This window comes from Lissotriton vulgaris, chromosome 2_1 (assembly GCF_964263255.1).
Source record: "Lissotriton vulgaris chromosome 2_1, aLisVul1.2, whole genome shotgun sequence".
NCBI classification, from domain to species: domain Eukaryota; kingdom Metazoa; phylum Chordata; class Amphibia; order Caudata; family Salamandridae; genus Lissotriton; species Lissotriton vulgaris.
Genome location: NC_141687.1, coordinates 92,205,033 through 92,218,763, shown reverse-complemented (window position 1 = coordinate 92,218,763; position 13,731 = coordinate 92,205,033). Strand labels below are relative to the sequence as shown.

Sequence of the window (13,731 nt, the reverse complement as noted above, 5' to 3'; positions counted from 1 at the left end):
AGGCCTTCCTCCCTTCCCTTCGCGGTCAGTCGATCCAAGTCCTGACGGACAACACGACCGCGATGTGGTACATCAACAAGCAGGAAGGAGTGGGGTCGCAGTGTCTCTGCAGAGAGGCTCTGCGTCTCTGGTCCTGGGTTCAGGACCACCGGATTTGCCTGATGGCAAATCATCTGGCCGGAGTTCTGAACGTACGTGCGGACAGTCTCAGCCGGCAGTTCTCTTCCGACCACGAGTGGAGGCTTCATCCAGAGGTGGTTCGTCACGTCTTTCGGACGTGGGGGACTCCTCGGGTGGACCTGTTTGCCACTCGCGAGAATGCTCACTGCCCGTCATTCTGCAGTCTCCAGTATCCGATGCAAGGAGCCTTGGGGGACGCGTTTCAGTTGAGTTGGGGAAATCAACTCCTTTACGCGTTTCCTCCCATACCCTTGATTCCTCGGGTTCTGAGGAAAATTCGCCAAGACCGGGCCCAAGTTATATTGGTCGCCCCGGATTGGCCAAGAAGGGTGTGGTATACAGATCTACCCCACCTCTCCTCTCACCCGCCGCTCCGTCTCCCTCTCAGGGCAGACCTCCTCTCTCAGATGGAGGGGCAGGTTCGACACCCCCACCTCCAGACATTGCACCTGCATGCCTGGAGATTGAACGGGGCAACCTGATTTCCTATTCTCTCACACCTGATGTGGTGGATGTCATTTTGTCTGCTAGACGTGACTCCACTAAGACTGTTTATTCTTATAGATGGTCTAGGTTTGTTGTTTGGTGTGGTGAGAATGATATTGACCCGTTGAGAGCCCATTTATCTGATGTGCTCCGGTTTGCTCTCTCTTTGGCACAACAGGGGCTGGCAGTTGCCACAGTTAAGGGCTATCTTTCGGCGCTGTCAGCTTTTATTTGTTTGCCTGATCAGCCCTCTCTTTTTAAGTCACCTGTTGTCTTGAGTTTTTGAAGGGTCTTATAAATAAGTTTCCTCCAACCCCTTTTATTGTACCTCAGTGGGACTTGAATCTTGTTCTGACTTTTCTGATGGGCTCTCCCTTTGAGCCTCTTCATAAATGTCCTATGAGGCTTTTAACCTTTAAGGCAGTTTTCCTAGTTGCAATTACCTCGGCAAGGAGGGTGAGTGAGCTTCAAGCTCTTAGTTCCAAGCCCCCGTTCCTCACCATACATGCTGATCGGGTGGTTCTAAGGACCAGGGCTGCTTTTCTTCCTAAGGTGGTGACTCCTTTCCACCTTGGTCAATCCATTACCCTCCCTACCTTTTATCCTCCCCCACACCCTTCCAAGGAGGAGGAGAGGTTGCACCCTCTGGACCCTAAGAGGGCGGTGTCTTTTTATTTGGACAGAACTAGAGACTGTCGCTTGGACGATCAACTCTTCATTGGCTTTGCTGGCTGCAAGAAGGGAAGAGCGGTCCATAAAAGGACTTTATCGAGATGGATCGTTCTGTGCATAAAGATCTGCTACTCTTTGGCCGGTAAGGAGCCTCCGGAGGGTATTAGAGCTCATTCCACTAGAGCTAAGTCATCTACCTCTGCTTTGGCTAGAGGTGTTCCTGTGGAGGACATTTGTAGGGCGGCAACCTGGTCTTCCCTCCATACTTTCGCGAAGCATAACTGCTTGGATACGGAAGTCAGGAGGGACGGCCACTTTGCGCGCTCTGTCCTTCAGGATTTCCTGGTTTAGAAGAGTGGACACCCTCCTCCGGGAGTGGGGACTGCTGTGGGACTCTATTCACAAGGTGAGGAATCCACGCGGCAGATGTATCCTATCAGAAGAACAAGTTACTTACCTTCGGTAACGCTTTTTCTGGTAGATACTATATCTGCCTGTGGATTCCTCACTGACCCACCCGCCTCCCCGTTGTCCACTCTTCTATGCCAGAGTTATTGTACTGTAATGTATATTTATTTTGATGTCAAGGAAATGTTTCATTTGCTTCCTGCATTTGCTTTACACTGTGTGTTTTGCCTTGACTATTGTATACTGTGTATGCTTTGTATATTTCTACTGTCATTGGTCCGTCCGTGTGCCTCGATGGCACGGAAAAAAGGCGGAACTGATGTCATCACGCCGGCGTGGGCCTATTATAGGCGTCGGTGACGTCAGCGGAGTCGCGAGCGGAGCCGTGTCTCTGTGACGTCCTATCCACGTCGGCGCGAGGCTACGAAAAAGAATTTCCGAATGTTGCTGGCGCAAGGGGGATATTCACAAGGTGAGGAATCCACAGGCAGATATAGTATCTACCAGAAAAAGCGTTACCGAAGGTAAGTAACTTGTTCTTTAAGCACACGAATCAGGGGTCAATTGTATATTTTAAAAAGATGTGATGAGAGGGAAGAACCTTGAGGTGCTCCACATTCCAATGAACCTCTGTTGCCCTATGGTCGACTGTGTAGAAGGTCGCTGATAGGCTGAATAGGACTAATGTCAATGTAGAATTATTGTCGCAATCCTGAGGCTTATCATCAACCACTGAAAGGATTATTGATTCAGTGGAATGTGCTGGGCTGTTCTAAAGGAACATGCCATCAAATATGCAACATACGAAACATATTTGAAAACAATCACATTGGGGTATTGTCTTCAGGCCTTGTCCCCCAAATGTTTAATACCTTTTAGTGGCTTCACCAAAAAGAGTGTCCTAAATTGCTTATTCCTCCACCCACCCCTTTCAAACTGTAATTAAAATCTAGTAACAGCAGATGAGCAGGGGCACACCCACCTTCAGAAAACCATCCCAGTTGTATTAGTAGAAGGTTGCATAGGTGGTGCTTATGTTGTGCGCTGGATGGCCCAAGCACATGGTAGAAAATCTTCCTGGTACCAGCAGTACCCTTAATTGATTTTTGTCAGCTTGAGAAGTTTTTGTTAGTGTACGCATGCTTCAGTGGGATAATATATATATAGATATAGATATAGATATAGATATAGAGATATATATATATATATATATATATATATCAACAGCCACAAGTCCGCTCATACCCGAAATCAAGGTTTCCTGTGTGAAGTGCAGCTCAATATATATAGATCATGTCACTCTCTCGTGAGCTTGTTGCTTTCCATAAGCATGAATACCTTTTGCATGTCTGTTAACTGCCATTTTATCCTCCCTTATTGATTTCTGCTTCCAACTGAAGTCCTATGTATCGTTTACATTAACAAAGTACTCATTGGGTTTGTTTGTAAAATAACATTTTCTTCTTTCTTCTCAGTGGATCCCAAGAGCAGAGAGGTCATCCAGAATGCTTGTAAAGCTGTGGGCTCCATCAGTGAAACGTCCTTCGACATCCGCTTCAATCCAGACATCTTCTCACCTGGTCTGTTCATTAGTGCAGAAATCCTTTCTTTTTGTTTTTAATTGACTACATTTATATTTTTAGCTCTCTTCTTGATAGAGTGCAGTAGTATAGAATCGTATGGGAAGGATATGACAAAACTATAGTACTGAGTCATAGATATCTTTATTTAAATGTATATGCAAATTCATAAAAGATTCGAAGTACAATAAAACATATAAAATCTGAGCACTGTGCAGTTCAGACTAAATATGCTGCACAGTTAAGTAAATAAAAAATCATGCAATACAGATATTTTAAAATATACTTTATTCTAAAAAACTCTCCTATGGGGGAATTACCAAGAGACTTTGGAGGAACAGATATGCCCCAGAGGCTAAATTAATTTATAAAAAAGCTTTAAGGAATTACCATTCACTTTGCGAGATTGCGTGTGCAGATTATGTGACAGCTGCTGTGTCTAGAACACAGAATAATCCCAAGCAATTATTCAAACTTGTTAAAAATGTGTCTGGTTCCGATTGCTTACCTGCTTCACCTGATCTAAGTACTTCACAATGTGAGGAGCTTGCTAGATTTCTTTTGTGCGAAATTGAAAAAATCTATTGCTCATTCCAAGTATCTACACTGAATAATACATCACAGCTATCTGGAATTCCAACCTTCCTTCCAGTGTTGGACTCATTCAGACTGATTTGTCTGTAGAGCATACTGACAAACCTAATTTCTGGGCACCCTTAGAAATTAAATATTTTATGCGGATTCTAGGGAATCTTAAATCTGGCTCCCCTGGAGACCCCATTCCGGTTACCGTGCTGCAGAAGTTTGCACAATCATCCCTGATACTGATTATGGAGTTGCTCAATGCATCTCTAAAAGAGGCAATTTTTCCATCTACTAGGAAGCATGCAATGGTTCTTCCATTATAAAAAAGGCCTCTGCTGACCCGACTTTGTTATCAAATTTTAGGCCCATTTTCCTCCTCCCTGTGTTTTCCAAAACTTTGGAAAAGCATGTCAATTCTCAATTGACATCTTTTGTGAATTCCCGGAATTTCCTTCATGGCTCCCAATCTAGTTTCAGAGCGGGTTTTTCTACAGAAACCGCTTTGCTTGGGGTTACAGACATGATATGTCAACAAGTAGACGCGGGCGGCACTGTGGCACTTATACTTTTAGATTTAAGTGCCGCTTTTGACACTGTTTCGCATACCGTGCTACTGCAGGCCGTGTAATCATTAGGGGTGACCGATAGCGCACTCAAATGGCTTGCTGATTTCTAGACGAATCACACTTTTTCAGGTTTTTTCGCCAATAGCGTGCTCTGAGATTCACAAGTCATTGTATGGGGTTCCTCAAGGCTCCATTCTTAGCTCTCAATTATTTAACATCTATGTTAGACCTATAGCGCTGATTGCAGAGGAAGCTGGGTTGTCTCTTTTTCATACGCACACGACACCCAGATTGTCTTCTCCCTGTCTGCTGTTGGGACATCTGAATCTTCTTTACTTCAGGTTGGTTTAAGGAATATTGCAGGCTGGATGCATACCAACCGGTTAAAACTCAATGGTGAGAAAACAGAACCGTTGATTTTGGGCAATAACAAGATTTGTGGGGTCCACAACATTGACCTGCTGAAATGGGTCCAGTGCCTCAATCTAAACATCAAGTCCAAAATGTGGGTGTCTTAATCGACGACCAATTGTACATGAAGCAGCAAGCAGTGAGAGTAGCTTCCACCTGGTTCACAATCCTTAGATGGCTAAAAAAATGTTATGGATGTTATCTTCCTCTGCCCAATGTACTGTGGTCCAGGCGCTTATCACCTCTAGGCAGGACTACAGTAACATTCTGTTTCTAGAAAAAGGGGGGGTCCAAAAAAGACTCCAAGGCTATATCAGTTTTCACTTAGTTTGTGTAGGAGGGACACACTCAAAAACTCTGGACCTCTTGAGTTTTGAACAGATAAAGTCTTTACAAGGGTGGCGAGTGTGTTTACAACAATTCTTCTTTTCATCAGGCTGAATCCTTACTCATATAGATTGAGTCAAAAGTCCATTTTTTTATAGAAAGGAGAGCTTTATTGATTCAGGTAAAAACATGAACAGCCGACACGTATTTCGCCCCCTTTGGCGATTCGCGCCATGGCTTTTTCAAGGCTATTTACATCTGAGTCTGCTCATTGCAGTTCTTCCTCATTATTACGCTGGTTTCCAAAAAACATGTGTGTATATATATATATATATATATATATATATATATATATATATATATATATATATATATATATATATATATATATTTTTTTTTTTATCCATCTTGTTCAAGAACTCCTCTAAATCCTTTCTTAATTATACCACCACCCTGCTGCATGTATTATAGAAAGGGTTATCATAGTAATTAATTAAAATAACCTCATGTCTTCAATCAATTACAAGGTATACCAGCTGATAATAGGGTGAATTAGCCAAACATTTCCCAAAAATCAAGGGCAGTTGTTTTGAAATAAGTATAGTCAAGCCCCCTTGTAATGACTGGGATTTGGATAGAAAAGAAGCCATTGATGGAAAATTTATACCCAAGCCAAGTTTCTTGCAGGCAAATTATTTTGGCAATTTTAATCATGTTTTCCCAAACGGGGTGTTTAATTTTGGCTTTACTCCAGACACTTTTCAGCTTATAATCTTTACAGTATCATTCATGACGCCCCATTTGAACCCTTTTCCATCCTGCTCTTACTTTGCCCTTCTGGGGTTCTTTCCCCAGGTCCATCTCCTTACTGCCAATCTCTGTAATAAGATCATGTCAATCCTGCTCCTCTATGTGAGATATTGGAGAATATATATTTCTGATGGTGATAGGTGGAGGTAATATATCATTTGAAACCTGAGGACTGCCATGTAGTGCGGCAATTAAGGGTTCAGACCCGTAATGGCTACGGCAGGGTTAAACAGTGCAGTATTGAGGCTTAATTGGTGCCCCCTAAAGTGTTCAATGTGAAGTGTTGCCTTATAGTCTTCTCCATGCATTAGCGTTGATAACTGGGCCTATGAGGGGCTCTTCGTATTTATAACCTTATGATGGTTGTGTTTGTAGAGAAACGGAGTGTCTCCGAATAGCTTGTAATAATTTTCTGAGTTCCTGTCTCAGTATTGCTGTGTTCCCAGCAATTTGCTAGTAATGATTCCAGAAAAGGTCTTTCGTGATCCATATCCCTAATAGACCTATTTACCGACAGTTCCCCGTTTTGAAGTAAGAGTTGGAGGGAGAGAGGAAATTGAGTGCTTCCGTTGCATGCTCCCTTCTTTATACCAGACCTTGGGACTCTGGAAAGAATCTGGACATTAGGGTTTGCATGAGGAGTCTTCCCCTATAGTGCTGAGACACAAGCCAGACACTTAATGATCCCAGGGCAGCCTTACCCTAGGTGACACAAATATCTGCTTTGCTGATTTTCCTGTTGTCTTACCCGATCATGACTGAGGGCCAATTTGGCAGCACTAGAGCAGAATCCTCTTCCGGCTCCCAAATACCCTTTATCCTAGGGGTTGATTAGGTTCTGCTACATTACAACACTGAACCTAGTCAAATGAAGGCTAAAAGGCAAGACTGTAATTCTTTCATGTCAAAATCCAGTTTCTACTCTCCAAACAATTATCTTTGAGGTAGTTTGCCGATATGGCCATTGGATGCAACGTGATACTAATCCTTTCTTTTAACTGAGCATTCCATTATTTTTGTACAATTCAAATAATGGATACGACACCAATGTGGCTATGGTGGTGTTTTACTTACCTGTTACGGTCGAGCTTACAGCACTAATAATGTCAGAGGAAGGAGTTTGTGCTGAGGTTCAGTGGTACTTAGGTTAGGGCATTTTGCCTGTTATGCATGTGTTAAAATATATATTATACTTTAAGTCTACAGTAGGTAAATTAAATGTGCCTAGCTATGTTATGAAATCAGTTCTATTTTGTTTTACGTTGCAGCTGTGCATGGTGAAGGCACCACAAAAGTTAGAATTGTTCTTTAGTCATTGTGTATGTACATATGTGTCCATGTTTCATTTTTTTATCTCACTTGGGTTTTGTTAATTTTTCTGGATGCACTATAGATGTTCCTAAATACGTATGTGCATCTTTTGGATAGCTATGAATCTGCACCATCACTTTAAACCGTAAATAAGACATAACTGTGTTTTTAAGGTACCACATTCTTGAAGGCAAACTTTATTCACTGATGCTTCCATTATTGTAGATTCTCAGTAACTTACCCAACTCTGGTGTTTTAGCTAATATATTGTTATGGTCATCCTGGTATTTTAGGAGCTGATGGACAGATTGATTGCAATTTGCAACTCTACTTTTTGGAACCCAAATCGTATTTTGATAACTGACTTATGTACAAATGGATTTGTTTGCAAAATAAGGAATCTGAGTTAATCGCAGAGCAACGAATCAAGTTAATATTTATTCAGTAGGTCACAAATTGTGACTCACTCAGATTGATCACAATCCCAGGGATGTTGGCCTGCAAGGGTGAGTGGACCACCATGCCTGTGATTGCTTTTAAATCAAGAACACTTTTTTTAAGAAGCAAATTTCCTTAAAAGAAACAGGACTGCTATTTAAACACTTTTTTCCATGAAAGCTAGCAGTGGTTCCTTGCACCACTGCTTATTCCTTCTTTTAACCTAATTTACAAAGGTCCCCTTTGGAGTGCTTCCTTTTCGCAAACCAGTTACCTCCCCATCTTGGTGGTCGATAACTTTTCTGTGGTTTGCAAATGATATTCCATTAGTTTACCATTGATCTATATGTATTTTTTGATGGCGAGCGCTATCTGGAAGGCACACCCACAATACGCCTCTACCAAATTGCGCTTTATAATTCATTTCTAAACCCTTTTTAAGAGTCTGTAAAACTTTACTCACTTTAAAATCAGTTTAGTATATAGTACAAAACATTTTACTGGTGGCCAACCCCCACATTTAGTGAAGCACAGGTTTTGCAATCACTAAGAGCTTTTTTTATAATTTTTTTATATCTGCCCCTAATTGTTGTGTGCAAATTTATAGCTGGTTACAGCCAGAACGTTATGACTTCCAGTGGTGCAATGTACACTAAAGAAGAAAAATGTATTGTTCCAAGTTATGGCATCTGCAAGGAGGCAAGCAAATCAATTTGGTTGATTGTGCTGTTGTGTCTGACACTATTGAGCAGTTGAATCCTGGGATTATTTACCAAGCCAGTGACACGTTTTTACTTTGACATACTGTCCTTTTATCCACGTTTATCTGGCTGCTAAACTATAGTAACACTATTTTATTTCATGTCCTTGTTGCAAGGGAAACCCTTTTGAAAATAAAATGCTTATGACCTTTGCTTCTGGGATAACCAAGAGCTCCTCTGTTTAGCCGGACAGCATGTCAGAGATTTGTGTAAGACATGAAAGAACTAAAACGCAGTAAATTAGCATATGCCTCCTCCCTCTATGGGAATAGATACCATCTCAGGGATGTTAATGGGTAGGTGGTTAAGTGATGGTGATAAGTGTGCCGAGGGGCAGGGGCTTGTTAGCCCAAATGCTGAGTTTCTTCTTGCTAGTGGTGATTAGTTTTCATCTTTCCCTTCTCTAGGAGTCCGGTTCCCTGAATCTAGCCTTGAGGAGGTGCGTGATCAGAAGCTACTGTTAAAGGATGCTGCTGCCTTCTTGCTTTCTTGTCAGATTCCATGTTTGGTAAGGAACGTATTATCCTTGTCCATGCAGTACTGATAATGTTCCATTGCCTAGCATGGGTCTTATTCATATTTAATACTATTGAGTTGCGTTTGGTCCTTTGTTTCCTCCAAGGTGTAGGGTACATACACCCTACTAGTAAGACCCTCGCTGTTTGTGGCCAACGGGCTTAGATACTCCGCCATGCCAAGTGCATAACCTCTTTTGATCTTTCTGCACCTCTGGCTGGGGTATTCCATACAGACAGCGACTTCATCCTCAGCCTTTTTTGTGGAAGAGGATGTGGCACCCATTGATCCTGCGGTCAGGGACTATATGCCAGTCAGTCTACTGATCTGCCCCACCAGCCAAAACCCTTTACCGTACCCTTAGCAAAGCACAGCTATCCAGTTGGAAGCAGGATCCAGTGATTTTTACAGAGTTGTCAACCAATAACATCAGACCAGTGGTTCCTACATATTGTCCATAGGGGAGACCTACTGTTCCTGGCCTCTCCACCACACCTGCCACCATCTGCATCATGACTGACATTACAGCAGGAAGTGCAAATCCTTTTGGCTACAGGGGTGGCAGTGGGTAGTAGTTGTTACAACTTTTTTTTATTTTTATTTTTTTTATTTATTTTGTGTTCACCGTTCAGCAAAAGAAACTTACAGCCAAGTCTACAAAATGTAATACAAATATATAAGTGATATGACATGGAAACATACACACTTGAGAAGAGAAAACGGCAAATCAAAGTCTTAACATCCTACAGTCGTAAATTCAGAGAAGACTCCCCATATAGATTCTCCTAGTTTCCGTTTCCTAGTTCCTTTAATTGAATACAAGCTTGTTTCTAAATTTGCTAGATTAAATATTTTGATACGCCAAGAGTTAAACCTTGGAGGTTCTGGGGAGAGCCACTCAGAAGTTATGCATAATCGAACCACAGTCATTGCCACAAATACAAAATAACGCTGTTTGTTAGAGAGCATTTCCTTTGTTAACCACTTGCCCAACCCCTAAAAGGATTAAAGCTGGTGTGATAGCAAATGGTGCTTTGAACGTCTTTGATAAGAAACTTTCAATATCCTGCAAAAATGTGTTTTATTTAACACAGCTAAAAAATATATGAAAGCTATCTGCATCATCTCCCCCACAACGCAAACATTTGCGATCATATCGATCTCCCCATTTGTACATTCATGCCGGAGTGTAGTACAAGTTAAATGCGGTTTTAAAAAATGTACTGTTAGATTTGCACACAAAAAAACTTCATTAGACTTAGCAATTGTCTTTTCCAATGTTGTTTACTCTGCCAGTGTGGCAGTCCACTGTGAATTATTTTTCTCTAGGTCATCCGTTCTATATAAAAATAATATTTTATACAAAACTCCTATCTTCCCAAAGGATCTATCAGCCTCAATTAGTGGATTAGACCTCAATTTTAACTTTCTGCGGCTTAGGAAGTCTCGGATCTGAAGATATTAAAAAAATTGTGAATGGGACACCAGGTATTGTCTTCGTACTGAACTAAGAGTCCCCCATCGCCATATATATCTCCTAACTGCCTAATACCTTTGAATCTCCATCCAATAGCCACCCTATCACCAAATATTGTATGCAGTAACTTCCACTCCTTCATTGGGGTATAATATGTCAAGCCTTATAATTCTGTTAATTTGCTTATTCTCCTCCAAACTTTGAAGGCTGCTTCCAAGACCTTAAACCTGGTCCTTTTATAATAGCTCCTGTCAATTTCTCTGAATAAACAACACTTTGCCTCAGATCCTAAAATTAACTGGAAAATTGAGGGAGCTACCATAATGTTATCACCTTTTCTCCACTCAGTAATACTAGAATTTTTTGCAGAAAACAAACATAATAATAAAACGTGAAATCCGCTATTGCTAAGCCGCCCCTTGCAATTGGAACTGTCAAAAATCTAATAGCTCTCCGGGGTTTCCCTGGGGCCCACAGAAGAAACTTAGAACAAAGTGACTGTAAGCTTTGCAATTGAGTTGTTGTTAGTAATATAAATATAAAACCCTGGAAAGTATATTCATCTTTAAGACATTCCCTCTGCCTATTAATGTAAGGTGTAACCGTCCCCATCTATCTAGTGAGTTTTTAATATTACGGAGTAATGCTCCCCAATTAGCACCTACTACTTCTGTCATTGAAGTCCTAATTTTAATGACTAAGTATGTTACCTCTTCTACTTCCTGTGACCAAGGAAGTTCAGTGGACTTCGTTCTTTTTAGTCCTGTGCCCTCACAACGCCTTCCTTTCGAAGAATACATTTAACGCCTCTTCCTCTGGCGCATTGGCTGATCTTCATTGGTTACCTGTCCAACAGAGAATTTCCTCAAGGCGTTATGCCTTGTCTTTAAGGCTTTGCATGGACAGGGGCCGATACCGCTCCAAAATCTCTTTTCCTGGTACTGCGCTACCAGACCTTTAAGATCCTCCTCCGCGTTTTTAGTGATGGTCCCTAGGATCAATAGAGTGAGGATGGGTGGCCGTGCTTTTAGTTTCACGGCCGCTACTCTTTGGAACACCCTCCCGTTGACGCTGAGGTGTAGACAAGAATTCACCTCATTTAAAAAGGACCTCAAGACCTTTTTGGTCCCTAGAGCAATGTAATGGTAGTCTGCCTGCAGGATAGACACTCAGCGCCAGGATACCCTTTGGGTGGCAGTTGCGCTTAAGAAGTAAATAAATAAATAAATAAAGATGCTTGCACTGGTCTTATCAGCCCACAACCCTGGAGACTGGATAGTGGTTTTAGACCTTCAAGACGCTTGTTTCCAAATTCCCTTCCTACGGTCCTATTGGCACTGAGGTAGGTGTATTTTCAGTTTGCTGTGCTCCCCTTTGGTCTCACCAGCCACCCTCAGGTGTTCACGAAAGTTATGGCAGTGGTTGCATCACACCTTCAGAGGTTAAGGGGGCACTCTTCACCTACCACGACGATGGGCTGCTGAAGGTGGGCTCGTGCCTCCTCATGCAGTGGTCACCCACCTCCAGATTCTGGTAAACCTCTTACCTCAACATGCCAAAGTCATACCTGATTCCTTCTCAAATGCTTCCTTTCATTAGAGCCTTTTAGGACATGGTCCTGGCTCTATATCAACCTTCTGGAACTGAAGGCCCTCTGCTTCCCGTTGAGAACCTACCTTCCTTCCATCCAGTGAGAGGCTGGTGAAGGTGTATATTGACAACACCACTGCAATGTGGTACTGCAACAAGCTGGGCAGTGTGGGATCGCGGACCCTGTGCCTGCAGGTGCTCTGCCTCTGTAAAAGGAATCTTCCTGGTGGTGAGCCACGTAGCAGGGTCTTTGAATGCCAGGACAGACATATTCAGTTGTCAGCACATAGGGGATCACAAGTGAAAGTTGCACCTAGAGGTAGCACAAGCTTTCTCCAGTGAATGGGAAGAACCTTGACTTGATGTGTTCGCTATAGCTGAGAAAGCACAATGTCAGCAATTCTGCACGTTGCAGTTTCTAAGGCATTTCTAGAAGGAGACTCATTCTGCCTAGTTCTTGTCTCCTGTGAGCCTTCCTGCCGATACCTCTCCTGCCCCGAGTTCTGGAGAAGATCAGGATTGACCAGGTCCAAGTCATCCTAGTAGCTACAGAATGGGCACAGAGAATATGGAGTCCAGATCTACTGGATTCTGCACTGGCATCAGTGAAAACTTTGAGTCTGGTGCCAAAGTCTTCATCAGTCCCTTGGACATCGATGCCATCACAGTTATTACCAGTGCTAGACTAGCAGCGACACCTATTTTGTTATCCGACTCCGAGCTAAATTTGCCTTGACCAAGGCCACATCTATTGCACATCCACAACTGAATCCCTCTGACACTATGCCATTACCTCTCAGTTGTGTGCAGACACTACAACCAACTTTTTGGCTCAGACTCTGACCAGAGTCAGCCACATAGAGACGACAGTGGTGTTGATGGGGAACAGTTTGGCCCACTCTAGGATGACAGTTACTGGTACATAGATCCACTAGATATAACTGGGCTGTTTACCCTCCTAGACCAGCAACTGAGGAAAGTACGTCCTTTGCAACAGTTATTAGGAGAGATGTGGATGTCCTGTTTTCTTACTGAGGTCCTTCGGTCTGGCCAGGCAACAACTGAAACTCTTCTACTCTTCAATGAGGCCCTCGCCGATACGTTCTTGGACCCAAACGCTGGGTCGCCTATGGTAGTCTATTGCTCTCTGATCAAACGCCATACCAAACGCTGCCATAGACCACCATAGGAGACCCTGCTTTTTAACTCCCCATCCAACTCTTTAGCTTTGATGGTGCAGGCGTCCACCAACAAATCTGATCCGAACGCCTTTCCGAACACTCCTCTTGACAGAGTCCAAATGTATGTAAGCAAATTGCAAGAGAATGTTTTCGTCATGCAGCCTTGCATTGAAGTCAGTCAACACCAGCTGCCTCCTATGACATTACACACAGGTGATCGCTTTCCTTCAGTCTGAGAAGACCTGCAAGCTTTCTTGACCTACACCATTCAGGATGGCTAGGATGCAGCTAAGTTCCTCATCTGCTCAAGCTTCGATCCACCCGCAAACAGGAAAGAGAACGAAAGAAAAACAGAACTCCTAGGGACCTACTAATACAGAAGTCCCTCCACTCAACATGCAGACAGTTCATACCATCAGCCAGAGTAAAGTA

General features: G+C 42.7%; 1 protein-coding gene across 6 annotated transcripts in view; it reads left to right on the top strand.

Annotated features, from left to right (window-relative positions):
• CLUH (CLUH binding protein of NUMT mRNA) overlaps nt 1-13,731 on the top strand; it is a 440,989-nt gene that overhangs the window by 273,822 nt on the left and 153,436 nt on the right. For all 6 annotated transcript variants that reach the window (XM_086954526.1, XM_086954524.1, XM_086954527.1 and 3 more), the window contains exons 12-13: nt 3,222-3,326; nt 8,943-9,043. In XM_086954526.1, the coding sequence (XP_086810652.1) occupies nt 3,222-3,326; nt 8,943-9,043 (206 nt within the window). The remainder of the gene's footprint in view (nt 1-3,221; nt 3,327-8,942; nt 9,044-13,731) is intronic.